Source organism: Plectropomus leopardus, chromosome 8 (assembly GCF_008729295.1).
Source record: "Plectropomus leopardus isolate mb chromosome 8, YSFRI_Pleo_2.0, whole genome shotgun sequence".
NCBI classification, from domain to species: Eukaryota; Metazoa; Chordata; class Actinopteri; order Perciformes; family Serranidae; genus Plectropomus; species Plectropomus leopardus.
The window spans coordinates 34,389,203-34,404,515 of record NC_056470.1 but is presented as its reverse complement, the minus strand read 5'-3'; the positions used below and the strand labels follow the sequence as shown (position 1 = coordinate 34,404,515).

At 39.2% G+C, this 15,313-nt stretch overlaps 1 protein-coding gene across 1 annotated transcript in view; it reads left to right on the top strand.

Moving 5' to 3' along the window:
• Positions 1-15,313, top strand: part of lama5 (laminin, alpha 5) — a 114,213-nt gene that overhangs the window by 55,412 nt on the left and 43,488 nt on the right. The window contains exons 8-23 of the mRNA XM_042491160.1: positions 3,754-3,872; positions 4,169-4,259; positions 4,370-4,504; positions 4,676-4,744; positions 5,674-5,814; positions 7,097-7,234; positions 8,129-8,263; positions 9,327-9,461; positions 9,695-9,832; positions 10,802-10,854; positions 11,206-11,305; positions 11,447-11,499; positions 11,748-11,853; positions 11,942-12,041; positions 12,866-13,022; positions 14,657-14,780. Coding sequence (XP_042347094.1) covers positions 3,754-3,872; positions 4,169-4,259; positions 4,370-4,504; positions 4,676-4,744; positions 5,674-5,814; positions 7,097-7,234; positions 8,129-8,263; positions 9,327-9,461; positions 9,695-9,832; positions 10,802-10,854; positions 11,206-11,305; positions 11,447-11,499; positions 11,748-11,853; positions 11,942-12,041; positions 12,866-13,022; positions 14,657-14,780 — 1,794 coding nt within the window. The remainder of the gene's footprint in view (positions 1-3,753; positions 3,873-4,168; positions 4,260-4,369; positions 4,505-4,675; positions 4,745-5,673; positions 5,815-7,096; positions 7,235-8,128; positions 8,264-9,326; positions 9,462-9,694; positions 9,833-10,801; positions 10,855-11,205; positions 11,306-11,446; positions 11,500-11,747; positions 11,854-11,941; positions 12,042-12,865; positions 13,023-14,656; positions 14,781-15,313) is intronic.

Sequence of the window (15,313 nt, the reverse complement as noted above, 5' to 3'; positions counted from 1 at the left end):
AATGTGTTTTCTTTCAAGTGTTGGCCTTAATTTAACAGCACTGAACAGACTCACGGGTTAGCTTTCACACACACATCTAAAGTGTGTGTGTCCAGAAAAAGCTTTTTAGACTTTTTTAGATTTTTTAGATTTTTTAAGCTTCATGGTTTCTAAAAGAAATCGTTTAAGGCCTTCTGGTAGACCATGAACAGAAATATGCTCAACATATTTTGTATATACTTACAGGTATATGTTTTTTTTTTGTGCTGTTTTACTCTATTTTTATTTAATTTTTTTATTTAGATTTTTGTACTTTTTACAGATTTCTTGCTGACCTCTGACTCATTTCTTTTGTTGTTGCTTGTTACCTTCTTCCCATGTTTTTTTTTCTAAAGGTTTTTTCCTAGGTTTCAAAGAGTTAAGCAAGTTTTGTGTGAAAGGAATTAAGAAATTAACAGCCCGGGCTGTTAATTGACCCTAACCCTTGTCCAGAACGGGTAGGCAACCTGTGGCCAAATGGCTCTTTTGATAGTAACGGTTGCCGAACCCGTGGTCTAGAATGACTCAGTTTAAGTTCAGTATATTTTCATGAATGTCAGTGTTAAAGTCATAGAAATTTATCGTAGACACATTGGCTACTTTGCAGCATTTCACGAAGACTGTCAGCGAAAAGCTTCGATTGTGCCTTAAACCAACGCATCCGTCTGTGTCCTGCTGCCGTCTGTCGTTATCGTTATCTGTTTATATAGACATGTGAGAGCCGCCTGTTATCAAAGCTGCGGTTATATTTAACAAGGAGCAACACGAGTATCACAATGACAGAAAGGTCACCAAAGGGCAACTTGATATGAACGTACAGAGGGAGATGCAGGCGTCAGCTGCAGTGCTGTGAGGCTCTTTTATATCTGTAACCTCTTCATTTTAGGATTATAGATATAATACGAATCAATTTTTTTACCAGCATGAGAAACACAAAGCTACACAATGTCATGTCATGTAAAGTAATTTTGGCGACATGAATATAATAAAATACACGATTAAGATGCTCAGGCCCTGCCACTTATCATCCAGTATTTTCTCTGTCCTTCAAAAATCTCCAAAATATCAACTTTTCATGAGCTAAGAATCATAGTGACAGGGTGTATTTCAAAATAAACCCAGTGGGTTTTTATGTCATAATATAAAGAGGACGGAGGATTTTCTCAGCCCACACAGGAACACTTACTATTTAAACTCATCTGATAATTGAAAATCAACAAATTTAGGAATGTATGCTCCAGACTGTGACTGTTCGGTCACACTTTGCGACCATTGAACGTTACTGCGATTTGCAAATATTTTCAGTATCTGAACTGTTGAGCTGTTAGTTTGTTTCCAGCTTACAGAGAATAAATCACTTGTTTAACGGCGCTGTGGTAACAGTTTAACTTAATGATGGGTAGTGGCAGTAGTGTGAGCAGGTGAGGCGTGTATATACAATATTTTTTTAAAATGTCATTATATAAGTACTTTATTTAACTTCCTTATAACTGTAATAACCAGTTTATGAAATGTTATTATAACAGCAGTGTATTTGATTTGTTATGTGACAGTAGCTACTTTATTCAACTTTCTTGTAACTTTTTCTCAGTTTAAAGTTAATCTTAGTTAATCTTTTTACTGACTCACTACACAAGATTGTCCTTAAAGGCCTTTTTTTTGTTGGTTTCAAGAAAAGGGAGAGAAAAGTCAAATGTGTCCCAGGTCTGAGAAAAACCCTCAGTGCTATCAGAGCGGCAGGATAAGGAGCGCTGCTTTCTTCAGGTGGCACCTCTCAGGCGCTGAGGCTCAGATAAGAACAAAAAGCTCTATCAGGGTTTCACCGACTCTGTATGAAGAGCAAACGCTGCTCTGGCGTTTGTGCTCGTGTGTGCAGCTCTCTGTCGTTATCCCAGACTAACTCAAAGGATGTAATCTGTAAGTACACGTCTATAGAGAGGAGGTCAAGTTTGGGTCATTTCCTCTCTCTTTTTTCTTCTTATCAAAGTCACAAAAGTCCTTTTCTTGTCATCTTTGCTGCTTGCCTCGATGCCTGTGTCTTTCTCTTCCTCTTTATTAAGGCTCGAGCACAAAACATGCATTTCTCTTGGAAGGCTCCTCAATAAATCGCATTTTTGAAACCCTAAACATGCCCAAAAACGCTTGTCCTGCCTGGCAAAAAAAATTTGTATTTTGATGGTTTTGGAAATGGGCGTGGCAAAATGGCTCCACAGCGCCCCCTAACGTGTAGCCCTAACACCCAATTTAACCTACATTTACGAAAATCAGTTCACTTATGTATCCTGCCCAGACACACAAAAAAATTGTATCACTTTAATGATTTCAACATTTCATATCTTTAAGTCATAAAGAGCACAACATGTTAGCGACAAAAAAAGTCTTCTCTTCTCTCTTTGAATAAACAGATGATGAAAAAAGCTTTAAAAAGTGTAACACGGTGGAGCAGTCTTTGATCACAGACTGTAATCAGACATGAAATAACTCCGGTCTGATTCACAGAACATCACCAACCTTCTCATTTATACTTGAGACTACAAAGACGCTGATCACTGACTTTCATCAGATGTGAGGAAGTGATTAAGCTCGCGGTCGTGTTAATTACAGCTTCTCGCTCTTTCTTTGATTTGTTTGGAGACGAGCTGAATGTGATCCTCGGCCGAGTGTGTAATCTCCTCAGTGAACACCTGTCGCAGGAAACAGGTTCCCAAACAACAGCGACATTTGAAGTGACTTCACAGAGCAGGGTGGCGGCGACGTCTCGGGTCGTTTTCAGATGCTCACAACACATACACAACATAAACTCGTCACAGAGGAAGAAATGACACATTTTTAGTGGCTGAAATTTCTGAATGTTAGTGAATGGAAAATGATAAACGGCTTTTCTGCTGTACCTGTAAGCACCGAGGTGTTGACAAACTCTTGTTTCCTCTCATCCTCTTTTTTCTCTTTTCCTCCGCGTCACGTCTCTCTGCTTGCAGCAGTTTTAAACCTCGAGGTGACGTTCACAGTGTTTTTTCAAGCCCTTTATTTGTGTTTGTGAGCATTTGTGCATCTGTTTGTTTTTAGCTGACTCTCCTGCTTATGAAAAGATCTATGAGGTTGGATAATGTTCAGTTATGACGTCATGTCAAGGATTATATTTTAACAAGATTTTATCATTCCTCTGTAATATTTTTACTGCCTCAGTATACAAATTGACATGAATGAAAAAAAACACAAAAAAACAGAACATTAAAGACTCTTGAAATAAAAAAATAAAAGATGATTTCGCTTATGTGCAAAAACTACAGCATTCAACAAAAAACAAATTTGCTTAACATTCAAAACATTGGGATCAAAAATTACAGATGGAGACACAAATGCTTGTTTTAAAAGTTTTAAAAGAAGTTGAGTGCAGAGACTTGAGAATTTCTTGTGACCTGCAAAGTGATGACTTTGTCCCACCTCTTGAAATTTGCCATAAAAAGTTACGTACAAAACACAGATTGTTGAAATTCAAAATTAATTAATCAAGGTCCCCTCACTATTTTTTTCTGGAGCTTTTCACCTGCATCTCATGGTCTTCATCAGTGAATAGAGACTTTACTTAATCTATCTCAGAGTATTTAGTTTTATCTTGTTTAAATAACACCGCAGGTAAAGAGATTTCTGAAATTTTATACATTTCAAACAGCATTTTGCATTTATCTTCTGTATGTTTCTGACTGTCTTATGTTTCACGTGTTTGTGTTTCAGCGTGTAACTGTCACCGTCACTCGTTCGACTGTTACTACGACCCCGAGGTCGATCAGAGGAGAGGTAGCATCGACATCCACGGACACAACAGAGGAGGAGGAGTCTGCCTCAACTGTCAGGTAACAAAAACTCTGGTTTATTCTGCTCTCCCCGGTGAGAGACGGCTTCATTTGCTTTTCACTTGTGGTGACTTCAAAATGTGGCATATAGATTTTTTTTTTTTTGTGTCCTGTTATGTTGTCTTAAGTAATGATGAATCCTTATTATTAAAGTTAGACTGGAAAGACTTTCAAGTGTATGTTGGAAAATTGCACAAAATACAGTATAAATGTCTTTTTTTGTCTGAACTTTCTCAAACTAAGTGACAGATTCCCTTCATGGTGAGCTCACCGTAACAGAAAATCTTCCCTTTCAGCATCACACCACCGGAGTCAACTGTGAGCGCTGCATCCCCACCTACTACCGGTCACCTGACCACTCCATCGACTCCCCGCTGGCCTGCTCACGTGAGTGACAGTCGTCAGATAACACGATCAAATGCAAATATAATATATTATTTATTTGTCTTATTGTCCTTTTTCTGACTGTATGTCTCTTCCCCTCCGTCTCTCTGCAGGCTGTAACTGTCAGTCCCAGTTCACAGACGGTACCTGTGAGGATCTGACCGGTCGCTGTTTCTGCAAACCGAACTACGCCGGAGAGAACTGCGACACCTGCGCCAGCGGCTACATAAACTTCCCCGACTGTTACCGTGAGTCGCAGCAGCAGAAACGCCTCATAAAAAAACTGTCTGAGCTCTGGAGTGTGATGTCCAGAGAAACTGAAGAGAGAATTTATATCTGCAGCGCCCAGGAAACCCTTTTTGTTTAATTATTTCCCTGGTTTCTGATTCCTCCCTCTTTTCTATGTCTCGTTTCCTCAGCCATCCCGACCTATCCCACCGACAACAACAACAACAACGGCGAGGCCAAAACAGCAGGAGAGATCATCAGTAAGACTTTCTTTCTTTTCTGCTCTTGTGTTTTTATTTGATGTATTTGCGTGTGTTGTCCTGTTGCTGCTTCAAGGGTCCTATCAAGCTTTTGGCTCTCTTATCTCAGCCATTGCAAAAGTATTTACATAAGAGCAAATGTCATTGGTAAGTTCGAAAAGTGCACTCGGTAAAGTGCAGATCTCCGTGTGGCCACCTGACCTGATCGTGACCAATAAGGCATGGCGCATTACACAGAGCACATCAATTTACACGTCATTCATTCATTCATTCACATTTGGTGTATTTTGCTCATTTCAGTGTGTAATTTCCAAAACAGCAACAAAAACCTATAATACAGTATTTCTCACAAAAAGCCAACATCCTTATATTTACCTTTCTTTTTTCACAAATCATATAAAATGCAGCAATAAAAATCATGAAAAAATGCTTTGAGAAGACAGTTTTATTGCACAAATGGGCAACGAGGTTTGTCCCACTATTTCAAAATGCAATATAATATAATGGAAAGTTAATAATACGCCCCGACCAAATTAAAGACTTTTAAGCAAACTGATGACTGAGTCTGAATAATTCTCTCATACTGCATTTTCCCATGTTCTCCTCTCACCTGTTCAGCTGTTGATGTTTTTGGCGTTAGTCAGATGTTTGGAGGAGTTTTGGGAAAATCACGACTGGAATTTCAGTGGAATGCAATAAAGTGGAAAACCCAAAACACTGTTCAGTCCGACCTGAGAGCTACATGTCGGCGTGCTGCTGCTCATATCAGCCTGTTAGTGTTTGAAGCTGTTGTTTGTGATAAATATAGTTAATTCTCATCACAAAGAATTTGACCAAATCTCTGTTGCACTGCCTTTCGACACCTGTTTGATATCAAAAGTGAAATAACTTTATTGACCAGAAACATTTCTTACGTTCTCCGTCTGCAGACTGTGAGTGCAGCGCAGCCGGGACTGTGGATAACTCCTGCAGGCCGGATCCCCGAACTCAGACCTGCGTCTGCAAACCAGGTTTCACTGGTGACCACTGCGACACCTGCGCTCCGGGTTTCTACGGACTCAACTGTCAGGGTGAGAGATGCTCGCACAGATGAAGAAATTTATCAGGGCTGCAATTAACGATTGCGTTTGATTGTGTTTGTTATCAATTAATCTTCCTGTTATTTATTGTATAATTCATTTTTTCTCTGTAAAAAATCCGAAAACAATGAAAAATGTCCGTCAAATTGTTCCACACAACAAGTTCCACACACGTCATTATATGTCTAGCTTTGTCCTACCAGCAGTCCAAAATCCAAGAGGTATTAAATTACCTTTAATGGTAAGATCAGGAAAAACTTTCTCACATCTGAGAATGTGGGAGAAGCAAACAGTAGTCAGTTTAAAATATATGAATGGATAGACTGAGATGAGATGTGTTTTTTTGGCAAAAATGTATGTATAAGGTAGAGTTAATTGCCATTATTTCAATATGCTATAATCAGTTCACAGGGGAACAAATCTGTGTTTCTTCTTTGATGACTTTTACAAAAACAAATAGACAAATAAAATAAACAAAAATATTTTTTAAAAAGAGATAAAACAACTGCAAAGACAGAAAAGTGCATTTAGTATTAACTTCTTTGTTTAAAAATAAAAATGACACAAAAAAAATGCAATGTGTAAAACACATTTTAGACCTGATGATTTTGGTTGGAAGTGAAAATTAATCAACAGAGGTCTTAAAGAGACAGTTCACCCCAAAATTCAAAATATATATTTAGGGGTAAACTGTCCCTTTGACGTCAGTTTGTGGCTGCTTGAGTCCCTAAATACACTAAACATTATTTGGTTTAATGACTTTATTTTGCATAACGTTGAGCAAACAAAGGATGAAACTGCACACGATGATCTCTCCACCTCTCAAAACTCTCATATCAAAATCAGTGAGCTTAAATTGAGGAGTGTGTTCAGATCACTAGTGTTCACCAGAATTTTGACATTGCAGCACTTTTACAGCTGAGTTTAAAGGTTGAGGGCCCATTTGTTCTGCTCACACTCGCACACAGACAAAAATACCAACACACAAACAAACAGAGGTCGGAATCCTAGACCCTTTATTTATCGGCTTGTTTATGTATCCTGTGTTGGTTTGCCACCCAGGAGCAGCCTCACACACACACACACACACACACACACAGACACACACACACACACACTCCTGAATAAACAGCATTCCTCTAAGTTGTGTTAATCAGTGTAAATAGTGAAGCTGGAAAACTCACAGACAGTCATCTCTAGATAAATAAGTGTTGTTTATTAGTCTGTGTTGGTTCTGTTTTATTTATCTCACTGTGTGTTTGTGTGTCTGCAGCCTGTCAGTGTGCCGGTCCCGGCTGTCTGGACGGGTCATGTGACTTGGTGACTGGTTACAGCGTGTGCCGGACTGGTTTCCAAGGTTCCCAGTGCGACCAGTGTGCACCAGGTTACTTTAACTACCCGCTCTGCCAACGTGAGTCATCGTTTGTATCTGAAACCAAATCGAGGGGATATTTAGGGGCCGAGCATCGAAACATCACTGTTGTGCAAATTATAAAGTCCATCACTCTGTAAAAAACTGTAAAACTAGTTTAACTTATTTCCTCCCACTTTTTTACCTTATTGACACCAAATTTGCTACAGGGGATCTTCAGACTGTCCTACTGAAATGATCTACACAGATTTTTGATTTATCAAAAACTGAGCCCACAGTGCATCAAAATGTTTCACTGTAAATGGTGCTATAAACATATAGTTGCAGAGTCAGAATTTTATCTCAAAAACTGAATTTTCGGCAGCATTTTGAATTCTGCCCTCATTTAAACTATTGCAGTCTATGGGTAAATGGCATCTTTGAACATCAGTTTTTCACGTATTTACTAAATCAGTCTTTATAAAAACAAAATTATCAACATCTCTGTGCTGTTTAGACGAAGTATACAAATTCTCATTTTTTTTGATAACTGCATTTTTGATAGCAGTGTGAAATCTGCCTCTCCGTGCACAGACAGCTGATATCCTGCCCCCTGGTGGTCGGCTCAGTCATAGCGTGAAGCCGTCTCCTGTTTCTTTCTTTGCATGTAGCCCGCTGGGATAGAGACTTGCCCTTTGTGTCTGAGGATGCGATTTTTAAGCCTCCTGTGATGCAGAATACACATTATAATGTGTAGCTGTTGCAAAATGTTTGCTTCTAAAAAAGCCCAGCCCTGACCCCTTGCTGCACATCAGCTATAATTTTATTTGTTTTCGTTTTTTTATGAAAAAACAGGGATGTATGTATGTATGTATGCATTTATTAATTTTTTTAGTGGACAACTAAATCCTTTTCCATCAAAAATCACAAAGATACTCTCCTCTCTGTCCTCAGTGTGCGGCTGCAGCACAGTCGGCTCTTTGCCTGAAGGCTGTGACGCGTCCGGTCGTTGTCTGTGTAAGCCAGAGTTTCAGGGTCCTCGATGTGAGCAGTGCAGGTCTGGATTCCACTCCTACCCCAACTGTCAAGGTGCGCACACACACACACACACACACACACACACACACACACACACACACACACACACACACACACATGGTGATTAAATGCACCTGTTACTGCTGCGTACTGTAATGAAAAGAGAGAATATGATATCCTGTGGGACTGAACACACATGTGGACTCACATGGAAACACTTAACTTTACGCACCTTCTTATGAAGTGTTATATTGCCTTGTTAAATTTTATGACATTTTATTTGGGTTCCGCCTTTTCAGTGGAAAATAATAAATCCAGCAGGAGAAATGGACGTAGTAATATGTACATTTCAAAGTAATACAGTTACGAGGACTGTTTATTTCTATCGCATATTACGGTTGCCATTTTTTATTAACTGTTTTTTGCTTTTTATGCTCTTTCACTATTTTAAATTTTGTTGTTTAATATTTCTTTAATTTGTTTTTCACCTCTGGACTGTCTGCAACTTATTTTCAGAGTTATGGTATAATGATTTTATTTTTTATTTTTTATCTTTATTTTTATAAATATATATATATATTTCTATATGTTGTTAGGTTTTAAATTTTAGCACTCTCGCATGTGTATCAGTTGGAGCTGCATTTGGAGGTTATTATTATTATTATTATGAGACATTGTAATTTACAGTCTGGACTCACATCTCATATGATTCAATTGTTGGTAATAATGATAAAGCCATAATTTAATGCCATTGCTTATCCTAAATGGACAGGTTTTATAATATCCCATTTACAATAACGCTGCATGGTGTTTCTGACTTTTTTTTTCTTTTTTTTTTGTGCCTGATCAGAGCTGTTGGTCTTACTCTTGAAATACTCCAGATGTTTGTCCTCCGACTGTGAATTAGATTCAGCGTACTTTTGAGAATCACAAATAATAACGACAGTCTGACATGACTGCTGACGTTTATTTTGTCCATGACAGTTCAGATCGTCAGAAGCCATTTTATACTCCGAATTGTACTTCTTACCTTTAAAAAATACTTCCTTTGACTTTATGTTTTACTGTTAATTATTTTTCTTCTAACATCACATCTCACCTCGTGTTCTCTCAGTGTGCACCTGTGATCCTCGCACCTCATTGGACACCAGCTGCACAGCGTCGGGTCACTGCCACTGCCGGCCTAATTACAGCGGAGCGTCATGTGACCAGTGCGCTCCTGGTTACTATGGTTACCCAAGCTGCACACGTAAGTCACCAAACTCTTAATGAGGTCTTAAACTCCTGCATATGTTTCTGTTCAATCAAAATACAAAACAAAATGATATAAAAACACCTGAACTTTGCATTGTTTGTGAAGCTCATATGGTTCCTTTTGAAGCTGGTGCATGATGCCAACTGCCTTCAGCTAAATAATTCAATATATAATAAATCATCAATGAGACGGATGATTAATTAGAGGTGACGATGTGTTTGTTGCAGCCTGTCATTGTTCTGCTGAGGGCTCCCGCTACACCAGCTGTGACCAGGTGACGGGACAGTGTGTGTGTCTGCCCAACGTGGTGGGACTGAGGTGTGACAGCTGTGCACACGGCGCCTATGGCTTCCCCAACTGCCAAGGTAAAAAAAAACCACACACACACACACACACACACACACACAGACACACACTTGCACAGGTTAAACTGGCAAATTCTCTTGTCTGCTTAACATAATAGAAGCGAGGTGTGACAGCTGCAGTTAATGTGAGCTACAGCCAGTCACACACACACACATGCACACATGCACACACACACACACACACACACACACACACACACACACCAGGTGCGTGCTTGTTAGAGAATATTAGTCGGCTCACAAGCCTGTTTAGAGGGCAGAACAGCTGTTAAAAGCAGACGTATTGTCCTATGTTGAGTCTGCATTCACACAATGTCTGCAGAATTTGGAAAATCTCCTTTTATTCAGACCTGTGAGTGATATCACAATACTTCAAGTAAATCTCTAAATACAATAGATATTTCGAACCTATATAAGTTTGCTTTAAAGGTCCAGTTTATTGGACTTAGGGATGTAAATTGGGAGAAATGAAATATAATAAGTGTTTTCTTTAGGGTATTACCAGCTGAATCATGTTGTCTACCGTAGAATGAGCCGTTTATATCCACACAGAGAGGGATGTTGCACCGCCATGTATCTACAGTAGCCCAAAACAAACAAATTAAACTCTGGCTTTAGACAGGGACATTCGTGTAGTTTGCAGCCACTTTAAAAAAAAAACTTCTCTGACATGCCCAAAAGCATCAGAATAACACTGATCTGTAATGTGACGCTGCTTTATTCAGTGTTTTTACCAGTTTTAATCATGTGGTCCCTTTATTTGGGAGAGAATGAGACTTCTGTGGACAATTCGGCTCCTGTTAAAAACCTCCTGAACCATAAACACTGAGGGAGTTCTAACCTGGATCACTTGAAGTCGCTAAATCTCCTTAAATCTTGCACTCTTTTCCTTCCAACGGCTGCATTTTTGTGTCAATATCTCGAGCCCCCTGCATCACTAACATTTTTTTCCTTCTTCGTCATTTAAAGCTGGCACCTGCCACCCTGCCGGCTCCGTTCAGTATGTGGTGCCGCCGCCTGTGGTGAGTTTTTTTCATGTTACTATTATTTTTAAAAACTGATATTTAAGGTTGACTGTGACACATGACTGAAAGCGCTGAAAAAATCAGCAGATCAAATATCTTGTGGTATATATGAAAATAAAAAAAAAAATAATAACATGCAGTGTATTTGCATTAAAACCTCAAAATGTTTTCTTCGGGGGAAATATGATATTATCTGTGGTTTCTCTGAGGCGTAGGAGTCGGTGTTGGTGTGAAACTGCGAGACAAAATAATGTTTTTTTATTAGTAAATGCTGCACATTCACACAGTTAGAAATGCTTATTCTTTATATTCATGATACCAGCTGTATACTTTCACTCATCCTCTCAGGGTCAGTGTGAGTGTCGTCGCCATGTGGAGGGCCCGGCCTGTGACAGATGTAAACCTCTGTACTGGAACCTCTCACCTGACACACCTGACGGATGCTCCAGTAAGAAATACGACACGCACCTCACACATACGCAGACACGCTTTACATATATGTTTGAATGTAGTGAATGGAGCTCATAAAGGACCTCTGTGTGTGTGTGTGTGTGTGTGTGTGTGTGTGTGTGTGTGTTTTCTCCTGCAGACTGTGAGTGTAACATCGCGGGGACCATCAGCGGGGTTGCAGAGTGTACACAGGTGAGCAATAAAACTGCAGTTCTTCCTCTGAAATAAACTTCCAGTTTATATTTATACTTTATAGAATACAAAACAACCTCTGATGTAGGCTCCTTTTTTAAGTTGTGAATTTTAGTGTTTAAGTATTGATAATTTTGTCTTTTTTTGCCAGTTATTAAACAGACGATCTGATGACTGATACTGGACTTTTTCTCAGTAAAAGCCGGTTATGGTACTAACAGAAATAACGTCCTGCTTGTCTCCGGCAGGAGTCCGGTCAGTGTTACTGTAAGCCGAACGCCTGCAGTGGAACCTGCTCCACCTGTAAAGACGGCTACTACAACCTGCAGGAGCAAAACTACTTCGGCTGCCAGGGTGAGAGCTCTCTCTGCAGTGTTTATTGACACTTTTGATTGCCGTGCTGCCGCCATCTCGTATTGACATGAGTGTGTCGTGTATTTAGGATGTCAGTGTGACATCGGAGGTGCAGCAGGTCAGTCGTGTGGAGAGAGGAATGGACGCTGTCGCTGCAGACCCAACGTGGAGGGACCGAAGTGTAACCTGTGAGTTCATCAACAGACCTGAGTTTACATTTTTTTATTTTTGTCGTTTGACAGCATGCGATTGTGCCACAAAATTAGGCTGAAATTCATATAAAGTGCAAAGAATAACTTAACTTCTTAACCAGGATCCACATCAGTTTTCTTACAAGCTGTTTGACCCTTTGAAAACTGAGCAAATTGGTTTTATTTCTTTTGAAAACATGGGAAAAAAGTAATCACCAACTTGGCAAGAAATGTCCCACAAATTGCAAGAATTTTTACCTAAAATTTACTTAACAAAAGAGAGGGGGATTATTAGAAAATAATCCAAAAAAGGGGAGAATGTCCAGAATGTGTAATAACAATAATTTTATATTTAAAATTATGTTACATAAAAATATTGGTAAATTAACTACTTTTTTGGATTATTTTCTAATAATCCCCCTCCCTTTTGTTAAGGAAATTATATAAAAAAAATACATATATATATTTTGGAATATTAGTATTTTTTTCTAATTTTTATGTAATTTTCTTATAATTTTTTAACTATTTTTTTGCTAATTTTTGGGGCATGTCTTGTTAAATTGCTTGTAACCTTTTTGCTGTGTTTTTGAAAGAAATAGAACCAGTTTGCGCCGGTTTTAAAGGGCTCAAAGTAAAGTTAGTCCCAGTTGCCTTATCTAAAAAAAAGATGCTGCTACTTGACTTCCCTTTTATCCCTAGATATTTTGGATTTAAAACACGATAAATATGATTCAGCACATGAGTAAAAAATACTTAAAAACCTGCTAGAGACCAGAGCTTTTACCTTTTCACCTTCTAATCGGACCTCACTGTGCCTGCAGACCTCGTCCGGATCACTACTTCCCGGACCTCCATCATCTCAAGTACGAGATCGAGGAGGGAACCATGCTGGACGGCCGACCGGTGAGATTCGGCTACAACCCTCTGGAGTTCCCAGAGTTCAGCTGGAGAGGTTACGCTCAGATGTCCCCCATCCAGGTAGGATCGTTACCTTTGACCTCCACCATCGGTCCACTTTTTTCTGAAAATGAGAAACTGCATTTGGGTTTGTCTTTGCTATCTGTTGTTTACTATAAATATAACATTGACGTTACAGTGATAGAGATCAGGGGCCAATTTTTGCAAAATAACAGAAAGCCAGGGGCCAGTTGCAGCAGCCCCATGTTGGATTTTAGGATATTTCCAGGGTTTCAAGGACATTTCTAGGATTTTGGGATATTTTTAGGATTTTAAGACATCTCTCAGATTTTAGAACTTTTCTATGATTTTTGGATGTTTCTAGGATTTTAAGACATTTCTAAGATTTAATGACTTTTCTAGGGTCTCAGGACAATTCTAAAATTTCGGTCATTTCTAGGATTTTATCACATTTCTCAGATTTTAAGATTTTATGATGTCTCTAAGATTTTAGGGCTTTGCTTGGGTTTCACGACAAGTCTATGATTTTAGGAAGTTTTTAGGATTATAGCACGATTCTTGGAATTTGAACGTTTCCAAGATTTTAGGGTGTTTCTGGGATTTTGGGATGATTCTAACATATTTCTAGCTTTTGAGCATGCTCCTAGAATTTTTAGACATTTAAGGGTGTTAGTACTTTTTAGAATTTTAGGACATTTCTAGGATTTTAGGACATTAGGCGCTGAGTGAGGACCTCTGTCGGGGGTGCGGGGGATCTTCCACTGACGTCTTTTTTATAAACAAGCTCTATTTTGATGATTTTTTTTAACCTTATGTATACTAAAAGTACATCAGTGCTGTAGATCATCACATTTCTTGTCATCTGACAGATTACTTTCTGATAGAAAACTACAGTAAAATATTTAAAAATGTTTTTTGTGTCTTTTTCTAATGAATTATGTGTGTGTGTTTTGCATTAGATGTTTTTGTGACTGTGGCCCGTATTTTATCTTCCTGCATGAACCGGACAGTTTGCTCCATGGCTGAATGTCGTGTGGACATTTAAAATTTAAAAGGGAAATCTCTCTTTGGTAGAATCACTTCTCAGCACATAATTAATAAGTTAAAATTACATTTCATGTAATTTTAACTTTAGCACACTCCTCCGTGGATACAGTAGTCATCTGAACTCATGTTGAGTTCATAGTTGAATTTAAGCGTTTACCTATTTTTTATGACATTAAGACGCTACAAAGCAGTAAGGGAAAGACATTTTTGGATGAATAGTTGTGCTGAACAGTTGGGATCCAAAGAGAAATTTGGAGGGTTGGATTTTGGGGTAAATTTGTCTGCTTGATGGTGATGGTGACGGTATTAAAGTCCGGCTTTTGTCTCGGTTTCTGTTTTTGTGTTGGTGTTTTCCACACTCTTCCTCCTCTCTCCTTTATGTTTTCTTTATCGTTCTTTATCTTCGCGCCTCTCCATCCTTCTTTTTTCTCCTTTATCCTCCATACCTCCCTGAAATATTTCCCTCTCCTCTTTCCACCTTTCTATCACCTACCCTCTTCCTTTTTCCCCCATCTGCTACTCAACCCCTTCTCCTTTCCTTGCGTCTCTCTTCCTCTCCCCTCCTGTGTCTCCTTCTACCTCCTCTCCCTCGTCTCCCCCCTCTGTTCTCTCGCCGCCTGCTGCCTTGCTCGCTGGTCCTTTGGCAGTCCAAAGTGGAGGTGACGGTGTCGGTCGGCTCTCCAGACCTCTTCCACGTGGTGCTACGCTACGCCAACTGGGGAGGTTCGGATATTCGGGGCAGGGTGTCGGTCATAGAGGACAGCTGTAACTGTGAGTGCTGGGAGGGGACAAAAGACACCGGCATGAATGTCTTTTTAACCACGTCTTCTTCTGCATCCCTCACTTCAGAGGCTCTGTAGTGAACTTTAATAGCTGCACATCGTCACCTTTTTTCTGTTCACTCTTGATTTCCATGTTTTGCTCGGATTTCAGTCGTGTTCCTGTGATGAATTAAATAAAAATAAATTCAGATTGCAGGTCAGTCAGAATTGCTACTCTGAATCACACAGTCAATGTTAAACATGCTAATTTGCAGCCATTTCCACTTGTTTTAGGCCAAAATCAAATGCCTTTTGGGGTAAGATTTATACAAAATGAGTGACTTTATTTGGGTATTTGGGACAACAGCAGCACTGAAGTTGAATGAACTCCTCTTTGGTCTTAAACTTTCAACATCTACAAATTAGTAACAGGATACTTAATTAGAATACTGATTTTCGCTCTTATTAAAGCAGCCAGATGTGCCAGTTATAAAGAGCTAATAAGATGTAATGTATATTTCCTGAAAAACCTTCTTTTGTTTA